The sequence below is a fragment of the Ambystoma mexicanum genome, chromosome 2q (assembly GCF_040938575.1).
Source record: "Ambystoma mexicanum isolate Mex_15411 chromosome 2q, UKY_AmexF1_1, whole genome shotgun sequence".
Lineage (NCBI taxonomy): Eukaryota > Metazoa > Chordata > Amphibia > Caudata > Ambystomatidae > Ambystoma > Ambystoma mexicanum.
In genome coordinates, this window is record NC_090924.1 from 1,029,110,163 (window position 1) to 1,029,124,333 (window position 14,171).

General features: G+C 39.4%; 1 protein-coding gene across 5 annotated transcripts in view; it reads right to left on the bottom strand.

Moving 5' to 3' along the window:
- The window catches only part of ADAM22 (ADAM metallopeptidase domain 22), a 1,877,697-nt gene that overhangs the window by 317,944 nt on the left and 1,545,582 nt on the right, over positions 1 to 14,171 (bottom strand). For all 5 annotated transcript variants that reach the window (XM_069648369.1, XM_069648368.1, XM_069648372.1 and 2 more), the window contains exon 16: positions 6,415 to 6,486. In XM_069648369.1, coding sequence (XP_069504470.1) covers positions 6,415 to 6,486 — 72 coding nt within the window. The remainder of the gene's footprint in view (positions 1 to 6,414; positions 6,487 to 14,171) is intronic.

A 14,171-nucleotide genomic window follows, 5' to 3' on the forward strand; every position in this document is an offset into this window, starting at 1 on the left:
AGGTTGACTGTTAATAAAGCTTTACTCACAGCAGGTGCTCGTTGGCCTAGTTAGTGAGTGTGCTCCCTGACTTTAAGTAACCAAAGAGTAACTGGATTATTGTACATTGTTCAATAAATCTCCTTCTTCTCCACAACCTGGGCCTGCCTCAGATGTTCCTATAGGGTCAACGGTCATCATTTTAGCACATTCTTTAAGACATCAGTATGATGTCCTTTGGACCTGATCTGCACTTCATACAACCATACAAGTTCTATAAAATAACGTAATAGTGGTCCATTGTATGGTTGGTGTCGCAAATTCCCAAAGAGTGTCTTGCATTACATCTATTTCTTTTTTGCATATATTGGGCCTGATTTACAAAGCCCTTTTCAATGGGGATTTCCATTCAAACGTGTTTTGTAAATCAGGACCATTGAGTGGTATTGCAAGCAATCAATTTATACGTTTTAAGGTTTAAAACTGAACAACTAACTTCCTTCCTTCCTTCCTTCCTTCCTTCCTTCCTTCCTTCCTTCCTTCCTTCCTTCCTTCCTTCCTTCCTTCCTTCCTTCCTTCCTTCCTTCCTTCCTTCCTTCCTTCCTTCCTTCCTTCCTTCCTTCCTTCCTTCCTTCCTTCCTTCCTTCCTTCCTTCCTTCCTTCCTTCCTTCCTTCCTTCCTTCCTTCCTTCCTTCCTTCCTTCCTTCCTTCCTTCCTAGACAAAAAAACAACCAAAGAAAAAAAACAAAGACATTAGTTTCCAGATTATCGATCCCAGTAAGATATGCTATTTGTGGCAGGGCTCAAAGCCTTCTCAAGGAGGGCGTTGATTTCATCTTCAAAAGTGTTGTTTAAACTGCGTGGCAGAATATCACAGTCGATCAACATGTCAAAAGTGAGAAAGCCATGTTCTTTAAATGCCCACTGCCCACACAGCTTCTCCACCTAAACTGACAAAACTCCCAAAACCCACTCATTTGGCTTCAATAACCCACACGTGTTTTTAGTTACATTTTTAATGTTTTAAACAATGAAAAAGGTACTTGGTGACAGATGCTAGAAGAGAAACTGTAATCTCTGAGCCCATTAAACAGCCTGATATACAGAGAAAATAAAGGAGACTGCTGGAATGTCTAAGTGCTGCTACCTATGGCCCCAGCATCCACAGGCTTTCAGCGCAGTAAGAGAAGTGGAGACTCTGTTGCTTGCTTCTCCCCAGGGATGGATTTTGTGGCTTTTTAAAGTTTGTATCTTTTGTGTCATGCGAGTTCCTGATGGGTTTTAATGGGACGAGGAATAGCAAAGGGTTAAGAATTTGCAAAGCATTTATGCCAAGTATCTCTCCATCCAAAAAGAAAACTTCAAACTATGGCATGAAAATGGAAGTGGCTCTCAGGGGAGCCGGGCAACTAAGCACACAAAATGAAAAATGAAGATAACAGTCACTGTAGAAATGGGTGAAAGGGGTGGAATATGGGCGATCAGCCATCTTGTCGTTCCTCTTCTTATCCCTCCCCTTTCGTCATCGTCTTCCTCGTCATCATCCTCCCATTCTCCTCCCTCTTCATCCTTTTCCCCATAAATATCTTCCAAGCGTTCCTCCTCCTGGCCCTCCCTGTCCTCCCATTCTCCATCTTCATCTTCCATGTCAGTAAACTAGTAGTACTACAATGGATTAAGCCATATGCTATCATTGATCACCTTGCCAGCTTTCCATTTGATTTCCATTGACAATGAAGATGGGTCTTTACATGTAATAACATAATTTCTTATACACAACTTTAATGAGCCCAAATCCTTAACCTTTTATATCTGATATAAATGTCTGATTAAAAATGATGTAGGCCAGCCATGTGTTATTTATATTTATTTATTTGCATTTTTAAAGCGCTCACACAGCCCAGGGGCTTCGAGGCGCTGTTACAGGAATATGTCTCTTAGTTGTGTATTTATAACGCGCTTAATAGCCAGAGGTTTCTAAGCGCGGATCCGGGGAGCGAACCTGTGTTGCTTCGTGTCGTCTTGTATCCAAGGCGAGCACGTTGCTGCTGAGCTATCCTCCCGGGACATGCTATGGCAAGCATTTCAGGTATTGTGGAGTCGGAAACTCAAGTCTTGCCCATCTTGGCCATGCCTACTCACTCAAGGAGCTATTTTACATCTTTATGCTGACACCCCTAATCCTGCCATTATCGGAAATCACCAGTTGCCCTGCAATGTCAATTGCCGACTGTCATGAGGGGCCACGAGGTGAGCCACTGCTAATATATAACTAAGGCATGCCATTTCTCACAATTTATGACATTTTATGGCTAGGTGTACTTGTATTTTATTTGTATTTACATATATTTAAATACATGTGTATTTGATTCATCCATCCTTGCAGTGTAAGCAGGTTTCTGCTGTTGCAGACCTTCTCAGAAATATACAGTTCATGCCACTGTGTTGAAGTTTCAGACAAAGGTCTGTGTCCTCTTGTTTAAACCAGTCCAGATAAACAGATACTCAGTTTTCTATGGAGGTTCCCTGGTTATTGAAGAAAACTATGTATATGACTTCAAGACATTCTCTAGCCGGGTTTTGACACAAAATATGCACCTAGTGGGTACGAATTGTGGGGGGTCCTCCTGAAGATGATGAGTAGATGTACACGCTGATCTAACTTGTACTTTCTTGAATATCTGACACTTCATGCCTAGATACCCTTGTTACAGGCGCACTACAAATGTGGGCGTTTATAGTCCAGGCCCCTCCCTACACATTACTTGGCTCTTTGTGAAGGTTTGCACCTGTGGCTTGAAATTGGTACGAGATTGGCTGAATCTAACTGGCCCACTTGAACCTACTAGGCCGGAAGGATAGCTCGGAGCAATGCGTTTGTCTTGGAAGCAAGACAACACATAGAAACACAGGTTTGAAGCCGGCGCTCGCGCTTAGAAATGGTTCTCCGGTATTAAGTGTGTTATAAAAGATCAATTTACTCTGTGGTTTAGGGGCCTGACCAAGCCCTTATTTGTCCCTTCCACTATCTTGGAAATCACTACCCCATTCCTGTTGCTGAAGATCACTGTCTGAGAATGGCAGAGCATCCTTGATTGCTCAGTGTATTAGACGGGTGCTAGGAATTCATTTTAGTGTGTCTGAATCCACTATGTTTGAGAGGAATTCTTGTCTCCAGTAAAATTGCAACTCTTATCAATTGCAAGTGGAAAATCTTCTACTAGAGCCATGGGAATATATTTCACCAAGGGATTCCGAGTGACATCTGATAGACAACAAGAGCAAAGCCTGAGTTGTTTAAGATGTCACTCTGTGCCAAAGTGAAAACACCACAGAGCTAATAGGCACCTATCTATAAGTTTATTTTGTGTTTGTCCCTATGTCCCTTTTCCACTTTCTGTGCTTTCCCAATGGTGTGGCATTGCAGGAGGTGAAGAGGAGAGGCAGGAAGGGACTACATACAGCATATATCTCTCATCACCCAATTCACACTAGAAATATCCAGGCATCCTGACACCCCCATCCCCTGAAATAACTTCTGTATTTCCTTATCCCTTCTGAGCACAAAGCAGAGAAAATTATACTGGTTGTCCTGCTCCTCTCACAACCTCCGTCATGGAGCCTCTTGTTCTTCCGGTACCCCAAGTTTCCCCACCTTCCTCATTTTTATGTATGACCTCCATCTCTCGATGAAAGCAAAACAAATAATAACTAGCTTCTTTCCAACCACCATCTCCTGCCTGACCTTGACTACTCCTCTTTTAACCATGATGGCTTCGAGCAAACAAGGGAGCCACAAGTCTGACAGAGCTTGTAATGGCTTAAACCAAGGAAGCTGGGAGGATGTTGTCTTTGTAAATTGTTTCTTTGGCAGCGGAGAGATAGGTGGTTAGTCCTACATGGTGAGATTTCTGAACTTGGTCCATCTTGAGATGCTGTGTGGTGGGATGGGCTAGGTGTCAGTGGTTTATTAGGAACTGTCAATGTGTCATCCTGTCTATTTTGTCTGTGAATAACCTGATGGTGTATTTATGGATTGACAAATTGTCTGTTAATGTAAAGGGTTGATACAGTGTTTGATGGCCTGTTTTTTTGGGTAATCTTGAAAAGTCAAACCTTGATACTCATATCAACTATGATATTAATGTAATCTGCCTTATACTTGAAGTGAGTGTTATGGTTTGATATGTAGTTGAATCGAGTGTTTATTCTTTGAGTTTCATAGTTGAATCTTTAGTGGTATACAATGAATATATGTACCTGTAATTCCACTTTTTGTACACTTTACTTTTTGTTGGATTACCTTTGATATTGTTATTTCCACTCTTTGTACACTTTACTTTTTGTTAGATTAACCTTAACTCTTGATTAAAAAAAACATCTTTTTATTTAGAATGTCAGTGTTTTCTTATGGGTAGTACAGTATAACTGAATGTAGAAGGGGTGTTTGCGTATGAGCTCTTGGCATATATGCCATACACATTGCATTTACTACATGTACACAATAGTTTTCATATGTATAGTATCATAAATGTATGAAATGTACGTCTTCTACATTTACATGTACATTTTGCATAGAAGCTGTACATTTATTCTGAGCGTGTGTCATAAAAGCATGACAGCATGTGGTGTAAGTGTGTCATAAGTAAGTGTTGTAAGAGCATTAGTGGTAAGAGTGTGTGTCAAGTGTGTCGTAGGACTGTGTGTCATAGGAGTGTGTGTTGGAAGAGTGTGAGTTGTGGGAGCATGTGCTATAGGAGCTTGTGGTAAGTGTGTGTGTCTTAGGATCATTTTTTATAGGCACATGTGTCATGGGAGCATGTGTTTTAGGAGTGCGTGCTGTAGGAGCGATGTGCCATAGGCCATGTGTCATAGCAACATGCGTATAAATAGTGCGTGTCATTGGAGCATGTATAATTGGAGCATGTGTCATTGGAGTGTGTGTCATAGGAGTGTGTGTCGAAGGAGCTTGTGTCAAAGGAAAGTGTGTTGTCGGAGCATGTGCCATAGGAATGTGTGCCAAAGTAATTTTTCGGAGTGTGTGTCATAGGTGTGTGTGTCATAGGAGAGTGTACCATAGGAGTTTGTGTCGTAAGGCTGTGTTTCATTGGAGAGTGTGTCGCACAAGTGTGTGTCATAGGAGCATGTGTCATAGGAGTCTGTGTCGCATCAGTGTGTATCGCAGGAGTGTGTCATAGGAGCACGTATCATAGTTATATTTTTCATAGGAGCATGTGTCATAAGAGTGTGTGTTGCTAAACTGTGTGGTGTTTGGCGTAGGAGTGCATTGTGTGCAAGTGTCTGCCATGTGAGCGTACGGCACATAAGTAGCGTCTGAGTGTTTGGTATAAAGTCATAAAATGCACATGTCTTATTTGCCTTCAATATGCTTTCAATATGTAGGTTTGACTTTACTGTAAGTTTTCAATATGTACAAGACGTGTACATTAATTTCACAGTTTGCACATTTACACAATTAACATCTCCTAAAAACTGACATGAAAGTCAGTCCTTACTTTTTTTGAGATTTCAGATGTGTATTAGTGTACATATACAAACACTTTCATCTTCCACAAGTATTTGTAAACTTTGTATAAAAAATGTACATTCATTTTACTCATGCATTGTATGCCTTCTACATGTATGAAAGCTCACATTAAAGTGAACTCTAATTTTTATGTGAGTTTTCAATACTTATAAGAGGTGTTTACATATTTTACAGTGTGTGCTTGTATGCAATTTACATCTCTTGAAAGTTGACATCAAAGTCAGCCCTGACTTTGAAGTGAGTTTTCAGGAGATGTAAATTGGCTAAAAATACTCATACGCGTCCCTCTTAGTACAGTTTGTTTCAAAGATGCACATTCATTATATCTCCTGAAAACTGACATCAAAATCAGAGTGTGTGTAAAGTACATATTCTACTTCTACATATAAATTTTGTATGAAAGCTGTACATTGATTCCCTGCATGTTTAGTGTAGATATTATAACTGTACATATACATTTTGTTTAGGTGTACATTGATTCTGAGCATGTGTCATATAGCATAACAGCAAGTGGTGTAAGTGTGTCGTAGGTATGTTTGGTAAGAGAGTGTGTGTCATTTGTGTGTCGTAGGAGCATGTGCTGTAGGAACATGTGTTGTAAGAGCGTGTCTCTTTGGAGAGCATGTGTCACGGGACTTTGTGCTGTAGAAGTTCTGTATTATTACATAAACACCCTCAATATCACTTAGAACATACCTTCCTGTGCCATGTTTTCACTTATGAAATGTTACGATACAGTGCAGGCCAATTTGAAGCAATGTACCATAAAGGTTAAACAATAATATTACATTGGAATTCAGAAAGTGATATGATCATTCATTCAAAGATTTCATTCAAACATTGTGTTCTATAATCTAGATAGAACTAGTGATAGTGAATGTACTCACAGCAGCAGTGCCGCAGTCACACTCCTCTCCAACTTCCACAAAGCCATTGCCACATTCAGGAGGATCTAAGAGCTGCAAAAAGGAAAAATGCAATAATCTTTGAGGCAAGCTGACAATTAATTAAATAGCAAATCAGCAAAGCAGTGCATCTTTGTAGAAGTAAAAAGTACAATTCACATGTGATTACATTGAATATTGGCTAAAAGAATCAGAATCTACAAATCAGGGAGGGCGTGGCTAAGCACCGAATTGGATGGCTACTTAACTCCGGGCTCCCGCTCCGGTGAATATCATATAAATATAAAAGCTTCTGTAAGTATTTATTTACACTACTTTTTGAAATTCCTAAGCCTTCTGCTAACCTGGAAATGGTGGCGCTGCTCGAGGAAACCAGGTTCAGCCTGTGAGGGAGGCAGAGAAAAGCGAAAGTAGCCATGGATGCGGCCTACAGCAGCGAGGTTGCGTAATAAAAGAGCCAGCATTTCCTGTCAGCTGGTCCGCTGACGCATCAGAGAAATTGCTGCTTACTAGACGGAGGCTCAATTCCTTCAAAATATGGGCACGCTTGCAGGTTTCAAGCACAAACAAAAGGAAAAAAAGGTACTTTTGGCACACGGTTGCCTTTCATATTTAGTGAGAATGGAAACTAGAAGCAGACTATGCTTATTATAATTTGCTACATGGCTGCTGGGACATTTTCAGTGATTTTTTTCTATCAAAAAGATTTCAATTCATGGGGCTTCTTAGTTCCTAACTGAACTATTGATCATTAATAGTGAGTGAATTTACTGCCACCAAATTATCCCAGTATGGCATCAAAAAAAGGGCAGCCCAAGGAAGTGCCTTTCATTTCTACGAGTAATGCCCCTAAAAGGCAGAAAAGTGACTCTCCCACCCCTAAAGATGACAAACAGCACCCGGTTATGCAGACCATCTTGACAGTGATAAGAACCCTTAAACCATTCATGGAAGCCACAACTGCTAAATTGCAAATGATAGATGAGAAACGGTCCATTTTTGAATCACAAATAAATGAAGTGGAGAGAAGGGTTAGTGATGTTGGGGATGTTACTGGCAGAGTGGCTTCACTCGAAAAAAGTGATAGCTCTCTACAGAAACAAACAGAACATCTTGAAAATAGGAATAGGAGAAACAATCTATGGCGTGTGGGCCTTACAGAAAACATCAAAAAGGAGAACTCTGATCAATTCCTATACTACATGCTTCCCATACTTCAGGAGCTTCTAGCGTCATTACAACTCAATATCTAAAGGGCTCACCGGGTTGGACCCATAATTCCAATGCGCAATGCTCCTAGGACTCTTTGCCTTACTGGATTACACTTATTTCCTTCAAATCATGGAAAAAGCAAAGCAAAAAAGGCAGCTCATGTTGGAGGGCTCCAGAATCTTTATTTCTCAAGATGTATCTAGTGCCACTGCAGCGAGAAGAAAATAACTACTGAACTTTAGACCTGCTCTAAGACAATTAAATGCCAGATATGGAATACTTCATCCAGCTATCCTTAGGGTTACCCTTAATGGTTGTTCTTTCACTTTTCAAAATCCTATTGACCTGTGTAACTTCCTCCAAAGCCATAGAAGAGAGGAAATGGATATATCCAAGCCACCTACTTGAAAACCAAAGTCAACATATAACTATTTCACCGAAAAGGAGTGCTGAGTCAGCCCTTTCGGGTTCGGCCCTTCAACCCTACTCTTCATTCTCTGAATCCCAACATGGATTGGAGTGGTTCTTTCCCGTTAGCCACTACTCCTTTCAAAGTTATCTGCTTTACATGGAAGTTATTGAAATTCATGTTTTCTCTGTTTGTCTACTCCTTTCCCTCATGTATCTCTCCCTTTAGTCTATTAATGCAATTGCAAATCAATTTAGCATTACTCTCTGAATGGCTATCACTGAGCTTTGCTATCCATTGTATGATGCTACATGCTCCTGTGCTGAATATTCTATACTGGAAGGTCATACCTTGGTGTACATCCACCCCTTTGTATTCTATGTCATTTCATATAACCTCATGGTACGTTAAAGGGTTGCATAACCCTATTAAGAGGCAGAAAGTGATGTCTCATCTCAATAGAGCTAAAGCATCCATCGCATGTATACAAGAATCTCACTTATCACAAGCCGAAGCTGCAAAATTGAAACGCTTATGGGTAGGCCAAGTGTTCCCTAGTGCAGCGATTGGGAAAAAGAATGGAGTCATCACCCTTATTAATAAACATTTTCAATGTCAGGTCATTGCTACTGAATTGGATGAAGTGGGAATATAGTTGCTTGTTGCTTGACAAGTTACTTATTGATTACACAGAATTTTCTATCTTAAATGTTTATGGCCCAACCAATGCTGACCCTTAATTCTGGATTCAGTTAAGAAATGATATCCTTAATTCCAACCCCAATAACATCATAGTTTGTGGTGATTGTAATGAGATTATAGAACCATATCTTGAAAGGATATCCAATGTATGGTACGAGATAACTAAATCCCACTCAGAATTTGTCAACTTTATTTCTGAATTAGGTCTAACTGATGCTTGCCGTATGATTCACCCCTGTGATTTGGAATACACTTTTTATTCCAATCCTCACTACTTCTCAAGAATTGACTATGTTTTTATCTCTAATTCCATGACTGTTAGAAGCCAAGATAGAATGTATCACCTTGTCGGACCATGCACCTGTTCCCATTCAGCTCTCTAATCCACAACATGTATATAAATCCTGTAGATGGAGATTTAACCCTGCTCTCTTGAAAGATTAACAATTCACACAGTGTATCCAGCAGCAACATATCCAATTCGTCTCAGAAAATCCGAGTTCAGACACCTCCATTGCAGATAACTGGGATTGCTATAAAGCCATTCTCAGAGGACATTTAATCTCCTATGCTGCCACTAAAAATAAAAACCTTAAATAAGAAGCGGAGGACATTCTTAAATCTATTAAATTTTAGAGTCTAAATGCATACATACTAACTCTGCATCTATCTTTCAAAAAATTATTAAACTTATACAGTACAATTATTTGGCCACACAATACTCCTGTACCAACCTTCTAAAATGTAAATTAAAAAGGAAAAAGCCAATATTGTAGTTATCAAAGACTATAATGGGAATAGACTTCTCTCAGATAAAGGAATCTTACATGCATTCTCAAATTTCTATTAAAAACTATATACTTCTGAAGCTTCACCAAACAATACTCATGATAAAGATTTCATCCGGCATGTACACCATAACTTATATTAAAAATAGATATCCTTACAGTAAATGCTCCTATTACCTCTGATGAAATATATAAAGCCATTAAAAACCTCAAAAATGGTAAAGCCCCTGGCCCAGATGGCTTTCCCATTGACTTCTTTGCCCACTTTAATGATCTCTTAGTCCCTAAACTTAATGAAATATTCACTTCATTCATTGCTGACGAAAAAGCAGCAGGAACCTTCTCATAAACTATGTTAATCGTATTCCCTAAACCTAACAAAGGTCCTGAGCTCACCCAAAATTACAGACCAATTTTCCTAATTAATACGGATTGCAAATTTTTCACCAAGATCCTAGCAAATTGACTTCTACCTATTCTCCCAAATCTAATCAAAAGTGATCAGGTAGGTTATTTTAAGGGACGATTATTGTCACCCAATATTAGATTTCTTATTGATATTCTTGACACCATTCAAAAATCTACTGACCCCTGTGCAGCTATAGCTCTTGACGCAGAAAAAGCTTTTGATAGGGAAGAGTGGAATTACATATTGGTCATATGTCCTCTTTCTTCCCATTATACAGAGGTACTCGTCAAGAGTGCCTCCTCTCCACACTTCTCTTTATACTTGCACTGGAGCCTTTTCTAGAAGCAATACGTCAAGAAGATAATATAACTCGTATACATTTTAGTGGTATGCAGATTAAAGCAGCTGCTTATGCAGATGATATATTATTGCTTCTGAATACATCAGAAACATGTCTACAATATTTACTTAACATTATTACACAATTCTCCCGAGCTTCAGGTTACAAGCTCAATACAGATACGTCAAAAATCATACCACTTAATTCACATTGTACTAAATATCATACTCAATTCTTAGGTATGCGTATGAAGTGGTGCCCCTCAGTCATCAAATATCTGGGCAAACATATATCTTCCTTCTCCAAAGATATGATGGAACATAATACTGCAACTAGCCTAACCAGAGTAAAGGAGCTTACTAATTCATGGTCCCCTCTTTATTTATCATGGTGGGGTAGGCTTGAATCCGTCAAAATGATGATTTCCCCAATTGTACTTTATTGTTTATATATGCTCCCAAATCCCTTCCCCCCTTCTTTCTTTAAATCACTGGACTCCTGTATTCTCAAATTTCTCTGGGGAGACAAAGAAAAGAAGAATTTCTTTATGCACTTAAAAAGCCACGAGCTAATGGTGGAGTGGGCCTTCCAGATTTCAAAAAGTATCATATGGCATTTGCTTTATGACAAGCACAACTGTGGTTCGTTCCTACTAACTTTAATGTATGAAACTGGCTTCTTTTAGCGAGAGAAATGGTTTTCCCCCATACTGTGGCTGATTGTTTTAATATCAAAAGAAACACTAAACTCTTTGCTAGTTCTACCATTAACCTTTCTGTCTTTCATACTTATTTCTATCTAGCACCAAAACATCCCAGTTTCTTTCACGATATATTTGGATGAATGCTTTAATAAAAATTAACAAAATAATTATTTGTTGGAAACCAAGGCTGTCTTTGGGTATTAAATATGTTAAACAACTGTTTCCTCAAGGTGCGCCACTCCCCCTTAGTGAGATTGTAACTAAATTCTGTTTGCCAATGTTATTTATGCAATAAAACTTGAGTTTGATTGATGCAATTATGGAAAATTATGATTTATTAATATGTAAAGCTATCGTATCTCAAGCTAAAAAAGTTCAACATATGTCATGCTCAAATTTGACTGTTTCCATGATTTATATGATTCTGACAATGATGTCAACTAACGAAGATGCTTGGAAAAGCCTAATAGCATGGAAGCAAGACTGCTCCTTAACGGATACTCAATCAGTATGACCCTCTGTGTGGAAAAACATCTCCAACGCTATCACGTCAGCAAGCCTACTCCAAACCTTGTACTTCTTTCATCACAGAGCCTTTCTTACCCCTACAATTTTCTTTAAGGGAGGAATCTTACAAAGTAACAACTGTCGGAGTTGCCTTCACACTCAAGGATCCTTTAAGCACATTATTTTTGGATGTGCGGATGTTGAAGTTTTTGGGGAAAATGTTTGGAAAACTTTAAACATATTTTCAACTTACAGCAAGATTTCTGCCTTAGCTTTCTGTATCTTGGAAGCACATTTGTACAGCCAGTGTTAGACAAAAACAAATGTAACTTGTTTGATCTCTTCATTGTAATAGTAATTCAAGCTATAACAACTAACTGGAAAGATCTTAAGCGTCTACATTTAAAAATATGGTGGAACTCTGTGTGTATCTATAGAATGGATAATTGTTATGCAACATCTCCATTTTTGAAGCTCAAGTATGAATTGAAATGGCAGCCATTCTTAGAATTTTTAGAGTACAGCTTCTAGTTAATACATATGACAATATTTTGCTCCCATTGCTCATCTTAGTAAATACCTTGCTCCTCCCTTCCTATTGTTCATGTCTGTCCTATCTGTCACCCATTCTGTTAAAGCTCATGAAACATATTATATCATAACTTTTAGTTTATCCTAAACTGCACGTTTGTGCATTAGACTATTTACAGTCTATACTACCATGTAAAGCTATAATATTGTGTAGTTCTGTTTTAGGAAAGTTATGTGTTATTTCACTTGCATATCTTTATTTGTTCTATTCTATAAATTGGAAGTCATATATGCTTATTGATCTCAATAAAATACAGTTAAACAAAAAAAGAAAACAAAAACAGAATCTACACGTTATATAGCCATTGAATCAGTTTGCATAGCTTACCTTTGAAAGTTCAGAAGAGCTACTAACTAGTATGATATGATATGAAGAATTATTTAAAGCGCGCCTGTACACAAGTGTTTATAGGCAAGACATAGGGAGGATGAAACAAACAATCTTACTTGGCCTTGTGTAATTCAGATTTTGCCAGCACAGGGTGTGGAGGGGGCAAGGAGAAGTGCCAGGGGGAGGGAAAAGGGAAGTGCGGTCAGGGCAGCAGTTGTTCTGAGTAAGTGCAGCTGAGTAAGTGAGTTATTGGGAAGAGCAAGAAACAAAAAATTAGTTGTGGATAGCTGCAAACACCTGTTAACCATTGTCGATACTCAGGGTCACCATGACAGCATCTCGAAGGCCTTTAGTAAACTCCAAAATTTTGTTTCCACTTATCCTTCATTTGATGTAGTTAAAATGCCTTAGCATGAGACTTCCGGAAACTTGCAAAGCCCAGGGCCGAATTATAACCCAGTGGTTATGTGATGATCTTGCCCCGAATTGTGGGGTCCCTTTGTAACTAGTGTTTTGATCTCAGAAATTTCAAAGAAGCATTCCATTTTCAACCCCCCCCTAATGCTGTTGTCCACTACTTTCAACAAGGTATGCTAAGTTCCTACTGGCGCATTTAAAGGAGCGAGAAGTGGTCCAGGAAGTAAGCGCAACCCTGTTGCAGGTTTTCGCTCAGGTGTTGGCATAATGCAGCTCCAATTATGGAAAAGTAAAGTGGTGCCCTTTGTACCTGTGTTTCATAGATTTGAGACAAGCTTTCGACGATGTCCCAGGAAGGTTTCTCGGTCTTGCTGTCTCGTCTGCATGTCACCTCCATTCTTTTAATGGCAATCAGGACATTGTATGTGAACAGTGAAGCGGCACTGAAGTATGGCGATTTGGTGAATTGACTAGTCTGTTTCCAGTGAACTAAGGAGGGTGGCAGGTGTGCGTCTCAATCTTTATATAAATGAAATGACCGAGGCTCTCTTGGGAACCTCTGTGGATGTTCCCATCATGGGGTCCAACACATTGCTGCCCTGTTCAATGGTGACAACACTGTAATGACGGCAGTATCGTCCCTGTGTCTTCAGTTGCTGTCTCTTTCAGGATTCTGCCAGGGAAGGAAGTTGCTGGTCATTGTTTCCAAAAGAAAGGTTTTGGTTTTGATACAAGTCTCCAGGCAAGCAAGGCCCTTTAATATGTGTTATATGACTATAGAGAAGGAAAAATGCTATATTTATTTGGGATCTTCTTGATCACTGCGCATTCCAAAGACGAAAATACTGAATAAAAAAACAGGCGTACAGTGATCACTTAGATCACACTGTCCCGCATTCCCACAACCGTCTAACCATAGTTACTTTTTGTGTGCTGACGTACCTTCACTCTGAAGCCTCGACCAGCCCATCTCCCTCTGACATAAGGTTTCTATCCCTAAATTTGGTAGAGACTTTCGCTGCTGAGTCCTTTTTTCTCCAAACTTTATTTTCCACCGCAATCATTTCTATGTAAGCAGGGGCACCCTGCAGCCCCCAAACCCATTATTGCATACAAGGGTAAAGGAGGAACCCCCCGCAACCCCTGCTCTCTTTGTTCGTTATAATGGGATTTGCCATTGTTGTTGCTGGCAAATGCGCAGTAAATATGCTTTCGCCATTGTTTATACGAAGTAAATGAGTGATACCATTATTTGTGCATTTGCTTCTCAGTTTCGTGTGTGGGATGCCAAGAAGATTCACAGTCAATTCACCGGCTCTGGGTGCTTGTG